The sequence below is a fragment of the Giraffa tippelskirchi genome, chromosome 2, assembly GCF_054371585.1.
Source record: "Giraffa tippelskirchi isolate mGirTip1 chromosome 2, T2T-mGirTip1v1.2.pri, whole genome shotgun sequence".
NCBI classification, from domain to species: domain Eukaryota; kingdom Metazoa; phylum Chordata; class Mammalia; order Artiodactyla; family Giraffidae; genus Giraffa; species Giraffa tippelskirchi.
This window is the reverse complement of record NC_137276.1, coordinates 104,444,665-104,464,304: the sequence shown is the minus strand read 5'-3', so window position 1 is coordinate 104,464,304 and position 19,640 is coordinate 104,444,665. Positions and strand designations below refer to the sequence as shown.

At 42.2% G+C, this 19,640-nt stretch overlaps 1 protein-coding gene across 2 annotated transcripts in view; it reads right to left on the bottom strand.

The window, feature by feature from the left end:
• Positions 1 to 12,332: 12,332 nt before the first annotated feature.
• SH3BGR (SH3 domain binding glutamate rich protein) overlaps positions 12,333 to 19,640 on the bottom strand; it is a 59,626-nt gene continuing 52,318 nt past the window's right edge. For both annotated transcript variants that reach the window (XM_081569954.1, XM_081569955.1), the window contains 2 exons: positions 16,722 to 16,871; positions 12,333 to 12,772 (listed from right to left, as the gene is read on the bottom strand). In XM_081569954.1, coding sequence (XP_081426080.1) covers positions 16,755 to 16,871 — 117 coding nt within the window. In that variant the 3' untranslated portion in view covers positions 12,333 to 12,772; positions 16,722 to 16,754. The remainder of the gene's footprint in view (positions 12,773 to 16,721; positions 16,872 to 19,640) is intronic.

The following is a 19,640-nucleotide window of genomic DNA, read 5'->3' as shown; positions in this document are numbered from 1 at the left end:
TTTCCAGGAGGCATAGGTGTGAAGATGAAAGTTGACCTGTGCTGGAAGTTACACCAGCGCGCAGTAGAAATGAGAGAGCATGCAGATCCTGGTGGGGCCGGCCGGGAAAACCTAGCCAACCAGATGGGAGGTGGTAGATGCACTCGAGGCAGAAATGCCTGCCAGGGTGGACTACCCAACTAACATGGTATTTCACTTGCCTGACCACAGCTCTCAATCCTACCAGAGTGAGGCAAGATTTACCCAGAAGCCCTCTGTCCCCCACTCCTAACTCAGGCGCGCACCGCACACACGCACACACATACACAGCTCCCTGTTCCACACACCCCTCACCTAGTTATGACATCTAATAGCTTCGCATTGTCTCCAAACTGTCTGTCTTCATCAAGAGGCTCTTTAGTTCCTCTTCACATTCTGCTATAAGGGTGGTGTCATCTGCATATCTGAGGTTATTGATATTTCTTCCGGCAACTTTGATTCCAGCTTGTGTTTCATCCAGCCTGGCATTTCACATGATGTACTCTGCATATAAGTTAAATACACAGGGTGATAATATATAGCCTTGATGTACTCCTTTCCCAATTTGGAACCAATCCGTTGTTCCATGTCTGGTTCTAACCGTTGTTTTTTTGACCTGCATGCAGATTTCTTAGGAGGCAGGTCAGGTGGTCTGGTATTTTCATCTCTTGAAGAATTTTCCACAGTTTGTCGTGATCCACACAGTCAAAGGCTTTAGCATAGTCAATGAAACAGAAGTTGATGTTTTTCTGGAATTCTCTTGCTTTTTCTATGATTCAACATAAAAATTTGATCTCTGGTTCCTCTGCCTTTTCTAAATCCAACTTGAACATCTGGAAGTTCTCATTTCATGTTCTGTTGAAGCCTAGCTTGGAGAATTTTGAGCATTACTTTGCTAGCGTGTGAGATGAGTGCAACTGTATGGTAGTTTGAACATTCTTTGGCATTGCCTTTCTTCGGGATTGGAATGAAAACTGACCTTTTCCAGTCCTGTGGCCACTGCTGAGTTTTCCAAATTTGCTGGCATATTGAGTGCAGCACTTTCACAGCATCATCTTTCAGGATTTGAAATAGCTTACTGGAATCCCATCACCTCCACTAGTTTTGTTCCTAGTAAGGCTTCCTAAGGCTCACTTGACTTCAGGCCCACAGGACTCCAGGATGTCTGGCTCTAGGTGGTAATCACACCATCATGGTTATCTGGGTCATTAAGATGTTTTTTGTATAGTTCTTCTGTGTATTCTTGCCACCTCTTCTTAATATCTTCTGCTTCTGTTAAGTCCGTACTGTTTTTGTCCTTTATTGTGCCCATCTTTAGGAGAAGGCAATGGCACCCCACTCCAGTACTCTTGCCTGGAAAATCCCGTGGACGGAGGAGCCCTAGACTGCAGTCCATGGGGTCGCGAAGAGTCGGACACGACTGAGCAACTTCACTTTCACTTTTCACTTTCATGCATTGGAGAAAGAAATGGCAACCCACTCCAGTGTTCTTGCCTGGAGAATCCCAGGGACAGCAGAGCCTGGTGGGCTGCCGTCTATGGGATCACACAGAGTCGGACACGACTGAAGCGACTTAGCAGCAGCTGCAGCAGTGCCCATCTTTGCATGAAATATTCCCTTGGTTATTGGGATATAGGTCACCCTTTAAAACTGCCCAGTTCTATAATTTCTAGTGTATTCACAGAGTTGTGCAACCAAATCCACTACCTACTGTCAGGACATTTTCATCACCCAGCACTGACCCCCTGCCAAAAAAAAAAAAAACCAACATACCCAGTAGCAGCCACTCCCTATTGCTTCCTCCCCTCAGCCCATGGCGATCAGAGATCTCCTTCCTGTGCACAGACTGGCCTGTTCTGGACAATTCATAAAAATGGAGTCTGCAATATGTGGCCTTCTGTGTCTGACTTCTTTCAATCATATAATGTCTTTAAGATTCACCTATGTTGGTGTCTGTGTCAACATTCCATTCCTTGTTGTGGATGAGTAACATTCCACTGTATGGAGAAACCACCGTCTGCTTATTTATTCACCAGCTGATTGAACATCTGGGCTGTTTCCACTTTGTGGTTATTGTGGATAATGTTGCTATGAACATTCATGTACATGTTCTTGAGTGGACATATGTTTTCCTGTCTCTTGGGGATAGACCTATGCGTGGAATTGCTGGGTCATACCTTGAATTATGATGTTGAAGAAGATTCTTGAGAGTCCCTTTGACAGCAAGCAGATCAAACCAGTCAATTCTAAAGGAAATCAATCCTGAATATTCATTGGAAGGACTGATGCTGAAGCTGAAGCTCCAATACTTTGGCCACCTGATGTGAAGAGCTGAGTCATTAGAAAAGACCCTGATTCTGGGAAAGACTGAATGCAAGAGGAGAAGGGGATGACAGTAGATGTTTGGGTGGCATCACCAATTCAATGGACATGAGTTTAAACAAGTTCCAGGAGATGGTGAAGGACAGGGAATCCTGGTGTGCTGCAGTCCATGGGCTTGAAAAGAGTCAGACGTGACTGAGTGACTGAACAACAACAATGGTAACCCTATGTTTAATTTAGGGGGAGAGAGTTCCATTTTAAAAGGAGTGGTCACAGGAGGCCTTGTTGATAAGAACACTGAGCAGACAGCTGAAGACATCAAACCTGGTACATAAAAAAAAAAACTAAAAAATTAAAAGAAAAATTAGGTTCCCCAAGCTTGTTTTTTTGAATGTTGAGTTTTAAGCTAGCTTTCTCACTCTCCTCTTTCACCTTCATCAAGAGACTCTTTAGTTACTCTTTGCTTTCTGCCGTAAGGATGGTGTCATCTGCATATCTGAGGTTATTGATATTTCTCCCTGCAATCTTGATTCCAGCTTGTGCTTCATCCATCCTGGCATTTCACATAATGTACTCCGCATATAAGTTAAATAAGCAGGGTGACAACACACAGCCTTGACATACTCCTTTCCCAATTTGGAACCAGTCTGTTGTTCCATGTCCAGTTCTAACTGTTGCTTCTTGACATCTATTACAGAAATCTGTATACAGATTTCTCAGGAAGCAAGTAAGGTGGTCTGATATTCCCATCTCTTGAAGAATTTTCCAGTTTGTTGTGAACCACACAGTCAAAGGCTTTAGCATAGTCAGTGAAGCGGAAGTAGATGTTTATGGGGAAACAATGGAAACAGTGACAGACTCTGTTTTCTTGGGCTCCAAAATCACTGCAGAACAATTCCACATTGAACAACAACCTAAGCTCAACGAGGTTAACTTTTAAAATCCACAACCAAGCAAAGAGTCTTCAAACTGTACTCTGAATTGAGTCCCCATGGGGGTCAAAATCCCTGTAGCTATACTCAGAGCAGCTCTTCATCCATCTGATTTTTATATGGCGATCCATTTAAACAAAGAGTTCCATGGCCTAAAATAAATATATATATGTGTATTTGAAAACAACTGGATCCTTTGTAAAATTCCATCAGTGATCAACTTTATTGTCCCATACAGGTGTGTACGTTCGTGCTAAGTAGATTCAGTCATGTCCAATTCTTTGTGACACTACGGACTATAACCCACCAGGCTCCTCAGTCCATGGGATTCTCCAGGCAAGAATATTGGAGCGGGTTGCCATTCTCTCCTCTAGGGGATCTTCCCGACCCAGGGATTGAATCTGTGTCTCTTACATCTCCTGCATTGGCAGGCAGGTTCTTTACCACTAGTGCCACCTGGGAAGCTCCCCTTGAGGGAGAACAAATCGGGTATTTCCCAGGGTCTAAATTCCCCCTGGCCAGCATTTCTTTTTTTTTTTCCTCAGTTGAAGGATAATTGCTTTACAATATTGTGTTGACTTCTGCCATACAACAACATGAATCAGCCACGTGTACTTGTCTCCTCCCTCCTGAACCTCCCTTCCACCCCATCCCACCCCTGTAAATGGTCACAGAGTGCTGGATTGAGCTTCCTGTGTCACATAGTGTTTCTTAATCCCAGTTTCACAGCTCAATTATCTGAGGAGCTTCTGAAAATACTTTGGCTCATGAGGCCCACCAAGAATTTCATAGTGAGTCAAAGGTGACATCATTGTTCTAAAACTATCCCAGAAATTCAAGCCAGGAGGAGAACCATCAACAGCTGTATTCAGGAACTATGCAAAACTCCCATTCTCTACCTAGATATTTTGCAATCTCGACATATCAACCAAGTCCCCTGTAGCCACTCTGAAACACCATCAAGGTGCACTTTTTTAGTGCATTTGACCTACCAACGTTTCAGTTTAAATTTCTATGAATCTAGTCAAAGCCTGGAGAAAGTTATCTATTGTTGTTGTTCAGTTGCTAAGTGGTGTCCAGCTCTTTGCAGTCTCATGGACTGTAGCCTGCCAGGCTCCTCTGTCCATGGAATTCTCCAGGCAAAAATACTGAGGTGGGTAGCCATTCCCTTTTCTAGGGGAATCTTTCTGACCCAGGGATCAAACCTGTATCTCTTATGTCTCCTGGAATGGCAGGCAGGTGCTTTACTGTCTGAGCCACCAGGGAAGTCCAAAGTTATCTATAGAGAAATCTATTAATATCTAGAGAGTGGTCTCTAGAGAAAAATAAAGCCAGGCTGCATTTCTCTGCTTTATTTTTGCAGACCCTGAGGAGAAGTTAGTCTATGAGTGCAATGTTTTCTTGTGGGAGCTTTATTTTCATCCCTAGATAACTTACGTTTCTTTCCAGGGATAGACAAAACAAACATTTTATGTAACAGACCACAACAAGCAAATTAAAATTCTTGTCCTGGAACTAAGACATATTTTACCCCATTAAAGTCATTCTATTAGTGTGTTTTAGAGATTTCACAACTTATTTTTTTCCTACTTACCTGAAAACAAATTGTCAAAATGCTGAGCAGCTCAGGCACCCGTGAAAAGAAGGCTTCTGCGAGGATGATGAGTATATTTCCAAATATCTGGAAACACATCATACTAGGTTAAAAGACTTGAAACAAGGACAGTCAGCCACTTGGCCCATGGGGGTTCTGTTCACACTTCCATGAGGAGCTATTTACAGGGTAAAAGAAGATTCTGTATCTTGATCAAAATTATAGTAGGCTATCAGTTGTTGACAACTTTAGGCTCCTATTGACCCCATAGACTATACAGTCCATGGGATTCTCCAGGCCAGAATACTGGAGTGGGGAGCCTTTCCCTTCTTCAGGGGATCTCCCCATCCCAAGGATTGAACCCAGGTCTCCTGTATTGCAGGTGGATTCTGTACCAGCTGAGCCACCAGTGAAGCCCAAGGACATTGGAGTGGGCAGCCTATCCCTTCTCCAGCAGATCTTCCTGATGCAGGAATCAAACCAGGGTCTCCTGCATTGCACGCAAATTCTTTACCAGCTGAGCTACCAGGAAAACCCCCCTATGTAACCCAGCATGTGAAATTCAACCAATGATTGGTTTTCATGTCTTTTAAGAATGTACCACATTTCGCCCAAAATTAATTGTCCTGGATAAAAGCATTGTTACAAAATTACAAAACTCCAAGATGGCAGAGTAGAAGGATGTGTGCTCATCTTCTACAAGAACTCCAAAATTACAAATTGCTGCTGAGCAACCATCAACAGGAGAATGCTGGATCCCACCAAAAAAAGATACCCTACGTCCAAGGACAAAGGAGAAGCCCCAGCAAGATGGAAGGGGGGGCAAAATCACATTTAGAATCAAACCCCATACCCATCAGAGATGTTCAGAGGGCTCAAACAAACGCTGTGCACACCAGGACCCAGAGACCCCCACAGAGACTGAGCCGGACCTGTGTTTCAGTGTTTCCTGTGGAGGTACGGGTCAGCAGTGGCCTGCTGCAGAGTCAGGAGCTCTGGGTGCACAGACCTGGGTATGGCATAAGCCCTCTTGAAGGAGGTCACCATTAACTCCACCATAGAGCTACCAGAACTTACACAGGGCTGGGGAAACAGATTCTTGGAAGGCACAAATAAAACCTTGTGCACACCAGGACCCAGGAGAAAGGAGCAGTGATCCCACAAGAGACTGACCAATTTCCGCATGAGTGTCCAGGAGTCTGCAGCAGAGGCGTGGGTCGGCGGTGGCCTGCTGCATCACTGGGGTCACTGAGTGCAGCAGTGCACCACACCTTTTGAAGAGGTCGCCATTATCTTCATTACCTCCACCATAGTTTGGCCTCAGGTCAAACAACAGGGAGGGAACACAGTGCAGCCCATCAACAGGAAATTGGATTAAAGATTTACTGAGCATGGCCCCACCCATAAGAACAACACCCAGTTAATCTCTCCATCAGGAAGCTTCCATAAGCCTCTTGTCCTTAACCATCAGAGGGCAGACAGAATGAAAACCACAACTGCAGAAAACTAACCACACTGATCACATGGACCACAGCCTTGTCTAACTCAATGAAACTATGAGCCATGACATGTAGGGCCACCCAAGACACACAGGTCATGGTGGAGAGTTCTGACAAAACGTGGTCCACTGGAGAAGGGAATGGTAAACCGCTTCAGTATTCTTGCCTTGAGAACCCCATGAACAGGATGAAAAGGCAAAAAGATATGACACTGAAAGATGAACTCCCCAGGTCAGTAGGTGCCCAGTAAGCTATTGGACATCAGTGGAGAAATAACTCCAGAAAGAATGAAGAGACGGAGCCAAAGCAAAAACAACATCCAGTTGTGGATGTGACTGGTGATAGAAGTAAAGTCTGATGCTGTAAAGAGCAATATTGCATAGGAACCTGGAATGTTAGTTCCATTAATCAAGGCAAATGGGAAGTGATCAAACAGGAGACGGCAAGAGTGATCATCGACATTTTAGGAATCAGTGAACTAAAATGGACTGGAATGGGTGGATTTAACTCAGATGACCCTTATCCACTACTGTGAGCAAGAGTCCCTTAGAAGAAATGGAGTAGCGCTCATAGTCAACAAAAGATTCTGAAATGCAGTACCTGGATGCAATCTCAAAAATGACAGAATGATCTCTGTTCATTTCCAAGGAAAACTATTCAATATCACAGTAATACAAGTCTATGCCTGGACCAGTAATGTGGAAGAAACTGAAGTTGAACGTTCATGAAGACCTACAAGACATTCTAGAACTAACACCCAAAAAAGATTTCCTTTTCATATAGGGGACTAGAATGCAAAAGTAGGAAGTCAAGAGATACTTGGAATAACAGGCAAATTTGGCCCTGGAGTACAAAACGAAGCAGAGCAAAGGCTGACAAGAGTTTTCCCAAGAGAACGCACTGGTCATAGCAAACACCCTCTTCCAACAGCACAAGAGAAGACTCTACGCATGGACACCACCAGATGGTCAATACCAAAAGCATATTGATTACATTCTTTGCAGCCAAAGATGGAGAAGCTCTATACAGTCAGCAAAAATAAGACCGGGAGCTGACTGTGGCTCAGATCACGAACTCCTTACTGCCAAATTCAGACCTAAATTGAAGAAAGTGGGGAAAACCACTAAACCACTCAGGTATGACCTAAATCAAATCCTTTACGATTATACAGTGGAAGTGAGAAATAGACTCAAAGGATTAGATCTGATAGACAAGAGTGCCTGAAGAACTATGGACGGAGGCTCATGACATTGTACAGAAGACAGTGATCAATACCCTCCCCAAGAAAAAGAAATGCAAAAAGGCAAAGGGGTTGTCTGAGGAGGCCTTACAAATAGCTGAGAAAAGAGAAGCTAAAGGCAAAGGAGAAAAGGAAAGATATATTCATTTGAATGCAGAGTTCCAAAGAATAGCAAGGGGAGATAAGAAAACCTTCCTCAGTGATCAATGTGAAGAAATAGAGGAAAACAATGGAGTGGGAAAGACTAGAGATCTCTTCAAGAAAATTAGAGATACCAATGGGACATTTCATGCAAAGATGGGCACAATAAAGGATAGTAATGGTATGGACCTAACAGAAGCAGAAAATATTAAGACAAGGTGGCAAGAATACACAGAAGAACTATACAAAAAACATCTTAATGACCCAGATAACCATGATGGTGTGATCACTCACCTAGAGCCAGACATCCTGGAATGCAAAGTCAAGTAGGCCTTAGGAAACATCACTCCAAACAAAGCTAGTGGAAGTGATGGAATTCCAGCTGAGCTATTTCAAATCCTAAAAGATGATGCTGTGAAAGTGCTGCACACAATATGCCAGCAAATTTGGAAAACTCAGCAGTGGCCACAGGACTGGAAAATGTCATTCTTCATTCCAATCCCAAAGAAAGGCAATGCCAAAGAATGTTCTAACTACACAGTTGCACTCATCTCACACGCTAGCAAAGTAATGCTCAAAATTCTCCAAGCCAGGCTTCAACAGTGTGTGAACTGTGAACTTCCAGATAATTCAAGCTGGATATAGAAAAGTCAGAAGAACCAGAGATTAAATTGCCAACATCCGTTGGATTGTCAAAAAAGCAAGAGAGTTCCACAAAAACATCAACTTCTGCTTTACTGACTACACCAAAGCCTTTGACTATGTGGATCACAACAAACTGGAAAATTCTTAAAGAGATGGGAATACCAGACCACTTTATCTCTCACCTGAGAAATCTGTATGCAGGTCAAGAAGCAACAGTTAGAACTGGACATGGAACAATAGACTGGTTTCAAATTGGAAAGGGAGCATGTCAAGGCTATATATTGTCACGCTGCTTATTTAACTTATATGCAGAGTACATCATGCCAAATGCCAGGCTGGATGAAGCACAAGCTGAAATCAAGATTGCCGGGAGAAATATCAATGTCATCTCAGATATGCAGATGACATCCTTATGGCAGAAAGCAAAGAAGAACTAAACAGCCTCTTGATGAAAGTGAAAGAGGACAGTGAAAAAGTTGGCTTAAAACTCCACATTCAAAAAACTAAGATCATGGCATCCGGTCCCATCATTTTATGGCAAATAAATGGGAAAACAATGGAAACAGTGAGAGACTTTATTTGGAGGGCTCCAAAATCACTGCAGATGGTGACTGCAGCCACGAAATTAAAAGACGCTTGCTCCTTCAGAGAAAAGCTATGACCAACCTAGACAGCATATTAAAAAGCAGAGGCATTGCTCTGCCAACAAAGGTCCATCTAGTCAAAGCTATGGTTTTTCCAGTAGTCGTGTATGGATGTGAGAGTTGGGCTATAAAGAAAGCTGAGCGCGGAAGAATTGATGCTTTTGAACTGTGGTGTTGGAGCAGACTCTTGAGAGTCCCTTGGACTGCAAGGAGATCAAACCAGTCACTCCTAGAGGAAATCAGTCCTGAATATTCTTTGGAAGGACTGATGCTGAAGCTGAAACTCCAATCATCTGGCCACCTGATGTGACGAACTGACTCATTGGAAAAGACCCTGATGCTGGGAAACATTGAAGGCGGGAGAAGGGGACGACAGAAGGTGAGATGGTTGCATGGCATCACCAACTCGATGGTCATGAGTTTGAGTAAACTCCGGGAGTTGGTAATGGACAGGGAGGCCTGGCGTGCTGCAGTCCATGGGGTCGCAGAGAGGCAAACACCGCTTAGTGACTGAACTTAACTGAAAAGCATTATAAACAATATACTAATTAACTGACAAGTGGATGTGGAAGAGGGTTTGTTTGCTTTTCCTCTGTTTGGTGGACAAATACTTTATGCTCACCTTCTGATCTCCACAGTACCGGCACACATAGCCAGGGGCGCTCCGCGGACCGCGATGTTGTTATCAAGAAGCTTGTATTTTATCGCCATCTAGTGGCTCTTCTCTATTACTACAGCTCACCGGCTTTCTCAATGGCCCAGCGGTAACGAATCTACCTGCAATGCAGGAGATGTGGGTTCCATCCCTGGCTAGGGAAGATCCCCCGGAGAAGGAAATGGCAACTCGCTCCAGTATTCTTGCCTGGAGAATCCCAATCCATGGGGTCGCAAAAGAGTCGGACACGACAACAAAAGGGTCACCCTACACTCACTACCTTTGCACAGGTTTGATACTGTTTTTTTAAAGAAGCATTTCTAAAATCCCTAAAGGAACTTTGTAGGCAATACATTCCATTCCTTTTCTACACCTCTCACATTTAATATAGAAAACTTGATGACAAAAATTAACCCTCCTTATCTCTTACCTTGGATCCTTGCACCAGAGGAAGATTTCAAACCAAAGATATGCAAAAAAACCCAGAAGTAAAAAGTGGAAGAGGAAGCATTTACTGTTCTGTGGTTAGAAAAATGCACTCAAATTTTTGTGTACCTGCTTTTCAAGTTAAAAATTTAAAAAGGAGGACTTCCCTGGCAGTCCAGTGGTTAAGAATCTGCCTGCCAACCTGCAGGGAACACAGGTTCGATCCCTGGTCCAGGAAGATTCCGCATGCTGCAGGGTAACTAAGCCCATGCACCACAGCTACTGAGCCTGCGCTCTAGAGCCTGTGCTCCGCAAGAGAACCCAATTCAGTGAGAAGCCTGCCCACCACCACTAGAGAGTAGCCCTGACTTCCTGCAACTTAGAAAAAGACTGTGCAGCAACAAAGACACAGTGTAGCCTAAAACTCAATTAAAAAAAAAAAAAAATTAAAAAGGAACAGTTACTTTGAATCTTCAGGCTCTGTGTGAACTAACCAAAATCAACTCTTTGAACCTGTTAGTTGAGATCATCATAGAATTATTCCATGTCTCTGGTCTTTTCTCTCTCTCTCTCTCTTTTTTTTTTTTTTTTTTGTGGAAGGATTTTGCTTATTAACCTGGGTGTTTCTTTTGAGTTTTTTTTTTCCACATATTTGTAATGCCATTTAGTTTCTAGAAACTTCATATATTGACAAAGCATGTGGATTTTTAAACTATATTTTGATATCTCATAGTCCACATTTGTCATTGTGCCCCTGGACCCACTAGACATTGGAGGTTAGACTGATGGGTGAAGCCAAATCTGGATGAGAACTGATACTAGTTACATGGTATTATTGATCAAAATGATTTTTGCATTTTAATAATACCTTGTAAAAAGCAAAATGTAAGTGAATAAATAATATATACTAGAATATTAATTTCTTGACTAGAAAAGACAACATAATAAAAAATTAATTCAATAAAGTGATTTATTAATTAAACTAAATAAATTATTTACTCTGCTTATTATTGGCACAAATAGTTATCCTCATTCGAAAATACAAAAAAAATAGGAGGAAAATTGGCATCTAGATGAATAAATCTGTCTCCAGCCTGCTCTACCACAGGAACTATAAGTCAGCCCCAGCAACAGCAAATGCTTAAGGCCTATTTGGGTGTGGAGCAGCTATAAAATTGTGATGCTTTTAACATAGGACATAATCTAATGAAAGAGAGTACAAGGTAGAAACTAAATTTTAAGCATACGGATTTCCATCCCACTGCAGTCTCTCACCTTATTTTTAACAAGGAGAGAAATTTCCTCAGAGGAGTCTACTTCAACAGTTTGGAACAAAATAATGTTAATTCTCTTCAAAATGCCTCTTTTTGTTACCAGGGTAACCAGAAAAGAGCTGTCTGCCAGAGTTCCTGTGAGCCACACGACTTCTGCCACCAGAGACTACATTCCCCAGTGACACCAACAGGCTTAGCCGCAAAATCAATAGGCAGACTTAGGAGGAGGAAAAGTTAAGGGCTACTCCAAGTTGACAGCCAGCATTGTCCTTAATTAAGAAAACAGCACAGAGAAGGGCCCTTCTGATGATACAGAAGCAATACTGGCTGCAAGAAAAATACACAGAGCAGCACATACGCAGAGAAGGGAGAGATGTCAGCAAAACCTTACGGGAAAGAAAAAAAAATTGCTATCAGACACTGAGATGGGGCAAGCGAGCAGAGAAACGCTTCAAACCTACCTGGTGAACAAGTCAATGGGCTGGACCAGCTCTTGGAGAACAGACATTCAGCATCAGGAGGCAAGATTACAGTCACAGGCTTTGCACGTAGCAGTCATGGCTGCGAATCAATCAGTACAGGAGAAGCAGAAGCAGCCACTCCCTCCAGCGTAGAAACGTGCAGAGGGCACTGGGGTGGCGAATTTATTTGTCTGCATCGAGAACCCTACACACGTGAACAGCAGCGACATTTAAACAAGGCTTGGGAGACAAGGTACACACAGTGGTGCAAATAATACAAAATAGGACATAACGAGACAATCAGTGTCATTTGAAAACATGGACCAAACCATTGATACAACAAAAAGCATCCATCCCAGCAGGCACAGAAAAGTTCTGCCTAGGATCCAGGACCACCCCCCACCCCCTGAAACAGACAGACTGAGCCAGCCTGTACATGGAGAGACTAGAAATGAAGAAATCCACTCCTTGGGACAAGATATTTGTTATTCAACTTTATTTGTATGGCTGTTCTCTGGAAAGTTCTTCATCTTCAAAGCTAATTCTGAGAAAAGTAGCATAAGGCACATACGAAGAAGTACTTTTGTCTTATCACAAAGAGAAGTTCTATATTTTGCAATCTTTTTTTTTTCAGGGTATTAGTGAGAAGGACTATTCATGCAAAGCAAAAAAAAAAAAAAAAATTAAGCCAAGGCCACAAATGTCAGGCCCATGAAGGTATGTGTGTGCTGTCTTCACATTTGACTTCATGTCGATATGGTTAAGTAAATACATGCGTGGAGATCTAATCGCATCAGATTATACAATTCCCCGGTGAACCCTGGACATCCTGACAGAGGTGTGCTAGCTTCAGGCCAAAGCGTTTCATTGAATTCGGTTTGTGGGGAGACAGATGAAATGGTGCTTCGTGGTTTGGGTTTCCTAAAAGAAAGGGAAGATATTAGAGAGATGAAAATTAAACAGAGACAGAGAATGCTTACCACAAACTTAATTATTTATCAAGAGAAGTGAAGTGAAAGTCACTCAGTCATGTCCAACTCTTTGTAATCCCATGAACTGCAGCCTGCCAGGCTCCTCTCTGTCCATGGAATTCTCCAGGCCAGGATACTGGAGTGGGTTGCCATTTCCTTCTCCAATCAAGAGTCGAACTGCCTTTTATTCTAGAAACTACTACCCATCAAGGGCAAAGAAAGGAAATTAAATTTTTCTTGTGGAAAACTAGCTGAGGTTTATATCCTTTCTCTGTACTAACCTAACAAACATCAGAAGGAAGCTGGCATCTTCCATTACAGTTTCCCCATTGCATTTTCATGAAAAATGGAGAGACTGAATTTACAGCTTAGTCCTGGGGGTGGGGGAGGAGCAAGCAGGGGTAATTGAAATGGTCCACGGCTAGCCTAGAGACAGTATGAAGCAGCACCCCATTAGGAGACAGAACTCAGTAGACTAGAGACTGTTTCTCCTGGGGCATCAATTTAGCATCAATTTCGAATATAAGAAATGAGAAATCTTTCGTAGTTCTGTTCACAGCCATATTCTCCCTAGTACCATTTTTTCAAGCAAAATGCCTGGCATATCCACGAGCTATGAGATGGTTTGTCTTTAGACACTGAATGGTTTGCCCAGTGAAATGCGTGATGCCATGCATTTCATGTCGCATTTTCAAGGACATAGGATCTCTCTGGGGGGTCAGGGATTCGATTTAGGAATGCAATTCATGCCTTCACTGCCAGGCATTTTGACCTCACAACAAACTTCTATGAACTAAGTTTCAAACTAGAAGTCATCGGTTGTTTAGTTGCTAAGTCGTGTCCAACTGTTTGCAACCCCATGGACTGCAGCATGTCAGGCTTCCCTGTCCTTCACCAACTCCCAAAGCTTGCTCAAACTCATGTCCATTGAATTGGTGATGCCATCCAACCATCTCATCATCAGAGAAACAGGTAAAATGGCCTTGCCATAGGTTTTTTTTTAATCAGCCTATAGAACCATCTGGCTACTGAAGGCTTCTCTATCAGCTGTGTCATTTCATGTTCAATATTTTCTATAATTATCACATTAAATTGCATAATTTTAAAAGACTTTACAAGCAGAGTGAATAGAAATGAATGTAATTGTATTTATGAGTCTTCTACTGTTGGGGGGAAGGTTGCTATAAATATCAGCATATTTTCCTTTTCTATCATTCTTAAGATAGAATTCTAAAAGTAAACTTGCCAGTCTTCGTTTTTTTCAAAATTGAGTCCCAATCCATTCCTTAGAAATGGGATTAGGGACACTAATCAGACTGACAACAGACTTCTCAATTGTAACTTTTTTCTTCTATTTAGAAGAAAATAAAAAATAAAGAAATGATATATATATGAAGAAATGCATATATATGGAATTTGAAAGATGGTAACGATAACCCTATATGCGAGACAGAATAAGAGACACAGATGCATAGAACAGTCTTATGGACTCTGAGGGAGAAGGTGAGGGTGGGACGTTCTGGGACAATAGCATTGAAACATGTATATTATCATATGTGAAACAGAACACCATTCCAGGTTCGATGCATGAGACAAATGCTCAGGGCTGGGGTAATGGGATGACCCAGAGGGATGGGATGGGGAGGGGTGTGGGAGGGGGGTTCAGGATGGGGAACACATGTAAACCCATGGCTGATTCATGTAATGTATGGCAAAAACCACTACAATATTGTAAAGTAATTAGCCCCCAACTAAAATAAATAAATTTATTAAAAAAATAAAACTTAAAAAGAAATGAAAATTAAAAAAAAAAAAGAAATGAGATCCCTTCCAAATTGATCATCGTTTGGCCCTAAAGTGGAGGTCTTTGTGGTCACAAAATGAAAGAAAGCACCTGGGAAAGCATCAAATGATGGGCTAGATTTGCTTCTCTGGGGCTCAGATGGTAAAGAATCTGTCTGCAATTCAGGAAACCTGGATTCGATCCCTGGGTCAGGAAGATCTGCTGGAGAAGGGAATGGCAACCCACTACAGTATTCTTGCCTGGATAATCCCATGGACTACAGTCGATGGGGTTGCAAAGAGTCGGACATGACTGAGTGACTAACACTTTCACTTTCAGATTTGCTTTGTAATTTGAGTAAAGGAGTGATGAAACTTTCATAGTCCCAATAATACAATGTGATGGCTGCTCCCACCAGCTCCAAGATTTCCTAAAAATACATCCATTTTTTTTAATATCAGCATTTTATGTATAAGTGTAAGTATATTAAAAGGGGAGATATATACTATTCAAGTTGGTCTTTGGTGCAGAGCAGAGCTTTCTGTTAGCTGATATTTCTAAGCACTGGAGCTTCTTTTCCCATCTACAGTGGGACCCTTCTGTCTGCCCTTCACTAGACAGGCTCCAAGTGTGACTACAGACCTTAACTGAAGACTTGTTGTATGTCCAGTGCTCACTCTCTCATCCTCTATTTCTTCCTGCTCCCCTGATATCAATAGCCAACAAATCAGTCTTACCTGCTTCAGTGGAGGCATGGTACAGACAGAAAGGAGACTACAATTTTTTTTTATTTTAATGAACAAGAACCCTTTGGGTACCAGAGCAAACTGTGAGCCTCACTGCCCTAGAGAATAAATAGTTGCCCTCAAACCTGTTTGCAAGGTCAAATCATGTCAATAGAAACATAGTGTTCACATGGGTATTTGCTAAAAGTCTGTTATACCAGATACTTTTATAGCTCCTAATGACCTTATCATCTTTTCTGTATAAGCCACAACATTTGAGTATTTTCTCTGTGTCCTCAATATCCACTTCAGTATCTTACTAATATAATACATTTAGGGTTACCTGCTGAACCCACTCCAGAGTTCTTGCCTAGAGAATCCCAGGGACAGGGGAGCCTGGTGGGCTGCCGTCTATGGGGTCACACAGAGTCAGACACGAATGAAGCAACTTAGCAGCAGCAGCGGCAGCAGCTGAAGCCAAAGCTCCAATACTTTGACCACCTGATGCCAAGAGCCAATTCATTGGAAAAGACCCTGATGCTGGGAAAGATTGAAGGCAGGAGGAGAAGGGGATGACAGAGGATGAGATAGTTGGACAGTATCACCGACTCTATGGACATGAGTTTGAGCAAACTCTGGGAGTTGGTGATGGACAGGGAAGCCTGGTGTGCTGCAGTCCATGGGGTTTCAAACAGTCGGACACGACTGAGCGACTGAACAACAACAAAAGGGTTAACTCACCAAACTGTTAAGAACCACATAATTCTTTTTCATTGTCAATAGAAGTTTAAAATTACAAGGTAGTAAGCATACTTGTCAAAGATACCTAAAGTGACTTCACCATATTCCAAACTGTTTCTACATGAGTGTTCTGGCTAATATTGAATAAATGGATGTTTCGATATAAATCAATGAATAGTAATATCAAGTACTTATCACTGAATCTGGTAATTTTTTTTTTCATGGGCAGCCAGCTTTGTGGTTTTTTTAGGTTGTATTGATAATTTATCACCATTGTTATGAACATCAATTGTAAATTCCCCCACAGATATGTAAAGGAGTTCATGTGACAGATGCTGAGAACAGAATACTTCCTGTGCTTTCGCTTAAATAAAGAGGAAGAAGCAGCAGCAGGTACAACACAAACTTCCTCGCCTGAAAGTCACACTTTTTACTAGAAATCATATCACCCACAGCCTTCCTTGCCCTGGTGCCCAAGAAATGGGTCCAGGAGAGTTAACCAGCCCGGCGGCTCCAGGAAGGGGCAGCCCAGGGCCTTGGGGGGACAGACAAACAGGTCTAATTGGACTCCACCTCCGTCACTAAGTGAAATGTGGTCTAGACGGCAGACAGTAACAAACAAGCCTTCAACCCCAGAACGATGTGGCTACCTGGACAAGTGGAAAAACAGAGCATGAAAAGGCCTAAGACTCTTCTTCCTCGTCTCCTTCTCCTTCTTCTTCTCCCGGTTCCTCTTCTCCTTCTTCAGCTTCCTCTCCCTCTGCTTCCCCTTCTGCTCCCTCCGCGCTTACTTCTTTTGTCTTTATTTAACAAAAATTACATTGTTATTGAGAAGTGTAAGGGTCAACAGATACAAAGAGTGTAAAATATCAGACTAGAGGTCAGGGCCTCCCACACCCCATCCAACACACACACACAGCACACCCACACCACACACACAATACACACACACCTCACACATACACACCCCACATATATACCCACCACACACACATACAAGCCCAACACATACACACATACCCACACAAACCCCACACACACACCACTCACATACTCCCCCCCACACACTCCCTGCACATACACCTACCACACACACATACACGCCCAACACACAAACAGAACACACATACCCCACACATACACACCTCACACACACACTCACCACACCTATACACCCACCACACACACACCCAACATACACAGACCTCACACTCAACACACAACACACACATACCCTCCCAACACACCCCACACATACACCCACCACACACACACACACACACACTCACATACATCCACCACATACACCCCACACATACACCCACCACACACACACATACATGCCTAACACACACACACCCCACACACACACATACACCCCACACATACACCCACCACACATACACATATATGCCCAACACACACACACACACTCACACACACACACCACACACACACATGCACCCCACACATACACCCACCACACATACACATATATGTCCAACACACACACACACTCACACACACACACCACACACACACATACACCCACCACATACACCCACCACACATACACATATATGCCCAACACACACACACATACACAGACATCATCTTCCTAAACAGAGACCCTTCACCCTGGGATAGTTCTGCTGGCAATACGTTAATTCTAATGAGTTTCATGACTCCTCTCAAGAGTATAGTCTTTACTTGTATTAACAGACTGTTCTAATACAATTACCTTTAAAAATTCAGAAAGCAGTTTGAAGAATAAAATACAGAAAGAATCTCAGCAGATAGAATTTCGTCAGAATTTTGATGAAGCTTTTAAACATGTAAGCTGGCTATATTTTGTTATACAAAGTAATTTCTTGAATCCAAAGTTATCAGCAACTTACGCATATAATCTGAAACTACTTGAAAATTAATAATATGTTTGTCTTATTTTTATACATAAAAACAGAATTTTTTAAAATGGAAGCTTGCCTAGCAAAAGAGAAATGAAAATTTATTACTGGAACGATATAACATACATATAACATAACATACATATAACATAACATGCAATGAAAGTCACTGTATAGAATAGGCTAAAAATAACTTTTAGGTATAATGATAGGGATGAATTTGATAAAATAATATTAAAATAATGAAACAGATCTATATTTACCATCCCCACAAAATATATAGCTTAATTACGTGAATAAAAGTAGATTACAGAAGTGTATTCATGAAGGTTTGATAAATATGTGTGTGTATGTGTATGAGTGTGTAACTAGTGGTTCTCTCTGGGTAATGGGGTATAAACTATTTTTAGTTTATGTTTTTATCTGTATTATCTAAACTTTCTATAAATGTCATGAATTATTTGCAATTTTAAAAAACAGCAAAAGTTTTGAGGAGGAGTTTCTTATGACACTTGTGACCTTCTTTAATGTGAATGACCTTCCACTGAAATACCTAGACAATACATGTGACTTTTGGTAAATATTCTATCTATCTTTGAGTTTTCAATTTTAATTTAGCTTTCTGATTAGCATTTGTACTTTTTAATTAATTTTTATTCGAATATAACTGCTATTTCTTTTCCTTTCCCCTTGTTGATGTTTTCCTTTATGGGTGCAGGAAGGACGGCAGAGAGAAAGGCTCTGCCTCAAACAGTTGGAGGCTCTGATCAGCTATCTTTACCTCTGAGTGATCCCTCATTCCTTTCAATCCTGAATCCCCACAGTGAAGATGCTCCACCTCAGCTCTCACAAACAAACTGACTGCACACTAAGCCCTGAAGCAAGGATCCCCAACTCCGGGGCCACGGACAGGGTGGTGGGCAAGCAAAAGCTTCATCTGCCATCCTCCATCCCCTCCATCACTCACATTACAATCTGAACCACCCCCCAACCCTGGTCCGTGGAAATATTGTCTTCCGTGAAACCTGTCCCTGGTGCCATATAGGTTGAGAACCGCTGCCCTGGAGCGTCTTGTTCATTGACTGAGAGAGGCAGGCTTCTGAAGGTTCCAAGGCGCTATGGGTGGTTCAGATGCACACCAGTGGTTAAGAACGAATCTTCTACTAGTACTTTGGCCACCTGATGTGAAGAGCTGACTCATTGGAAAACACCCTGATGCTGGGAAAGACTGAAGGAAAAAGGAGAAGAGGAAAACTTTTGCTGATTTTTAAAATTGCCAGAGGATGAGATGGTTAGATAGCATCACCCACTCGATGGACACGAATTTGAACTAGCTCCAGGAGATAATGGAGGACAGTGAAGCTGGTGTGCTGCAGTCCATGGGGTCACAAACAGTCAGACATGACTTAGCAACTGAACGACAACAGTTGCTTTGACATATATACACTATTGATTCTATATATAAAATAGATAGCTAATGAGAACCTGCAGTATAGCACAAGGAACTCAAATCAATGCTCTGTGGTGACCTAAATGGGAAGGAAATTCAAGAAAGCGGGGATATATGTATAGCTGATTCAGTTTGATGATTATCATTTTTAAATGATGAGCCCCCAAATGTTAACAAACAATATTCTTAAAAGTCTTGATTATAGTGCAGGT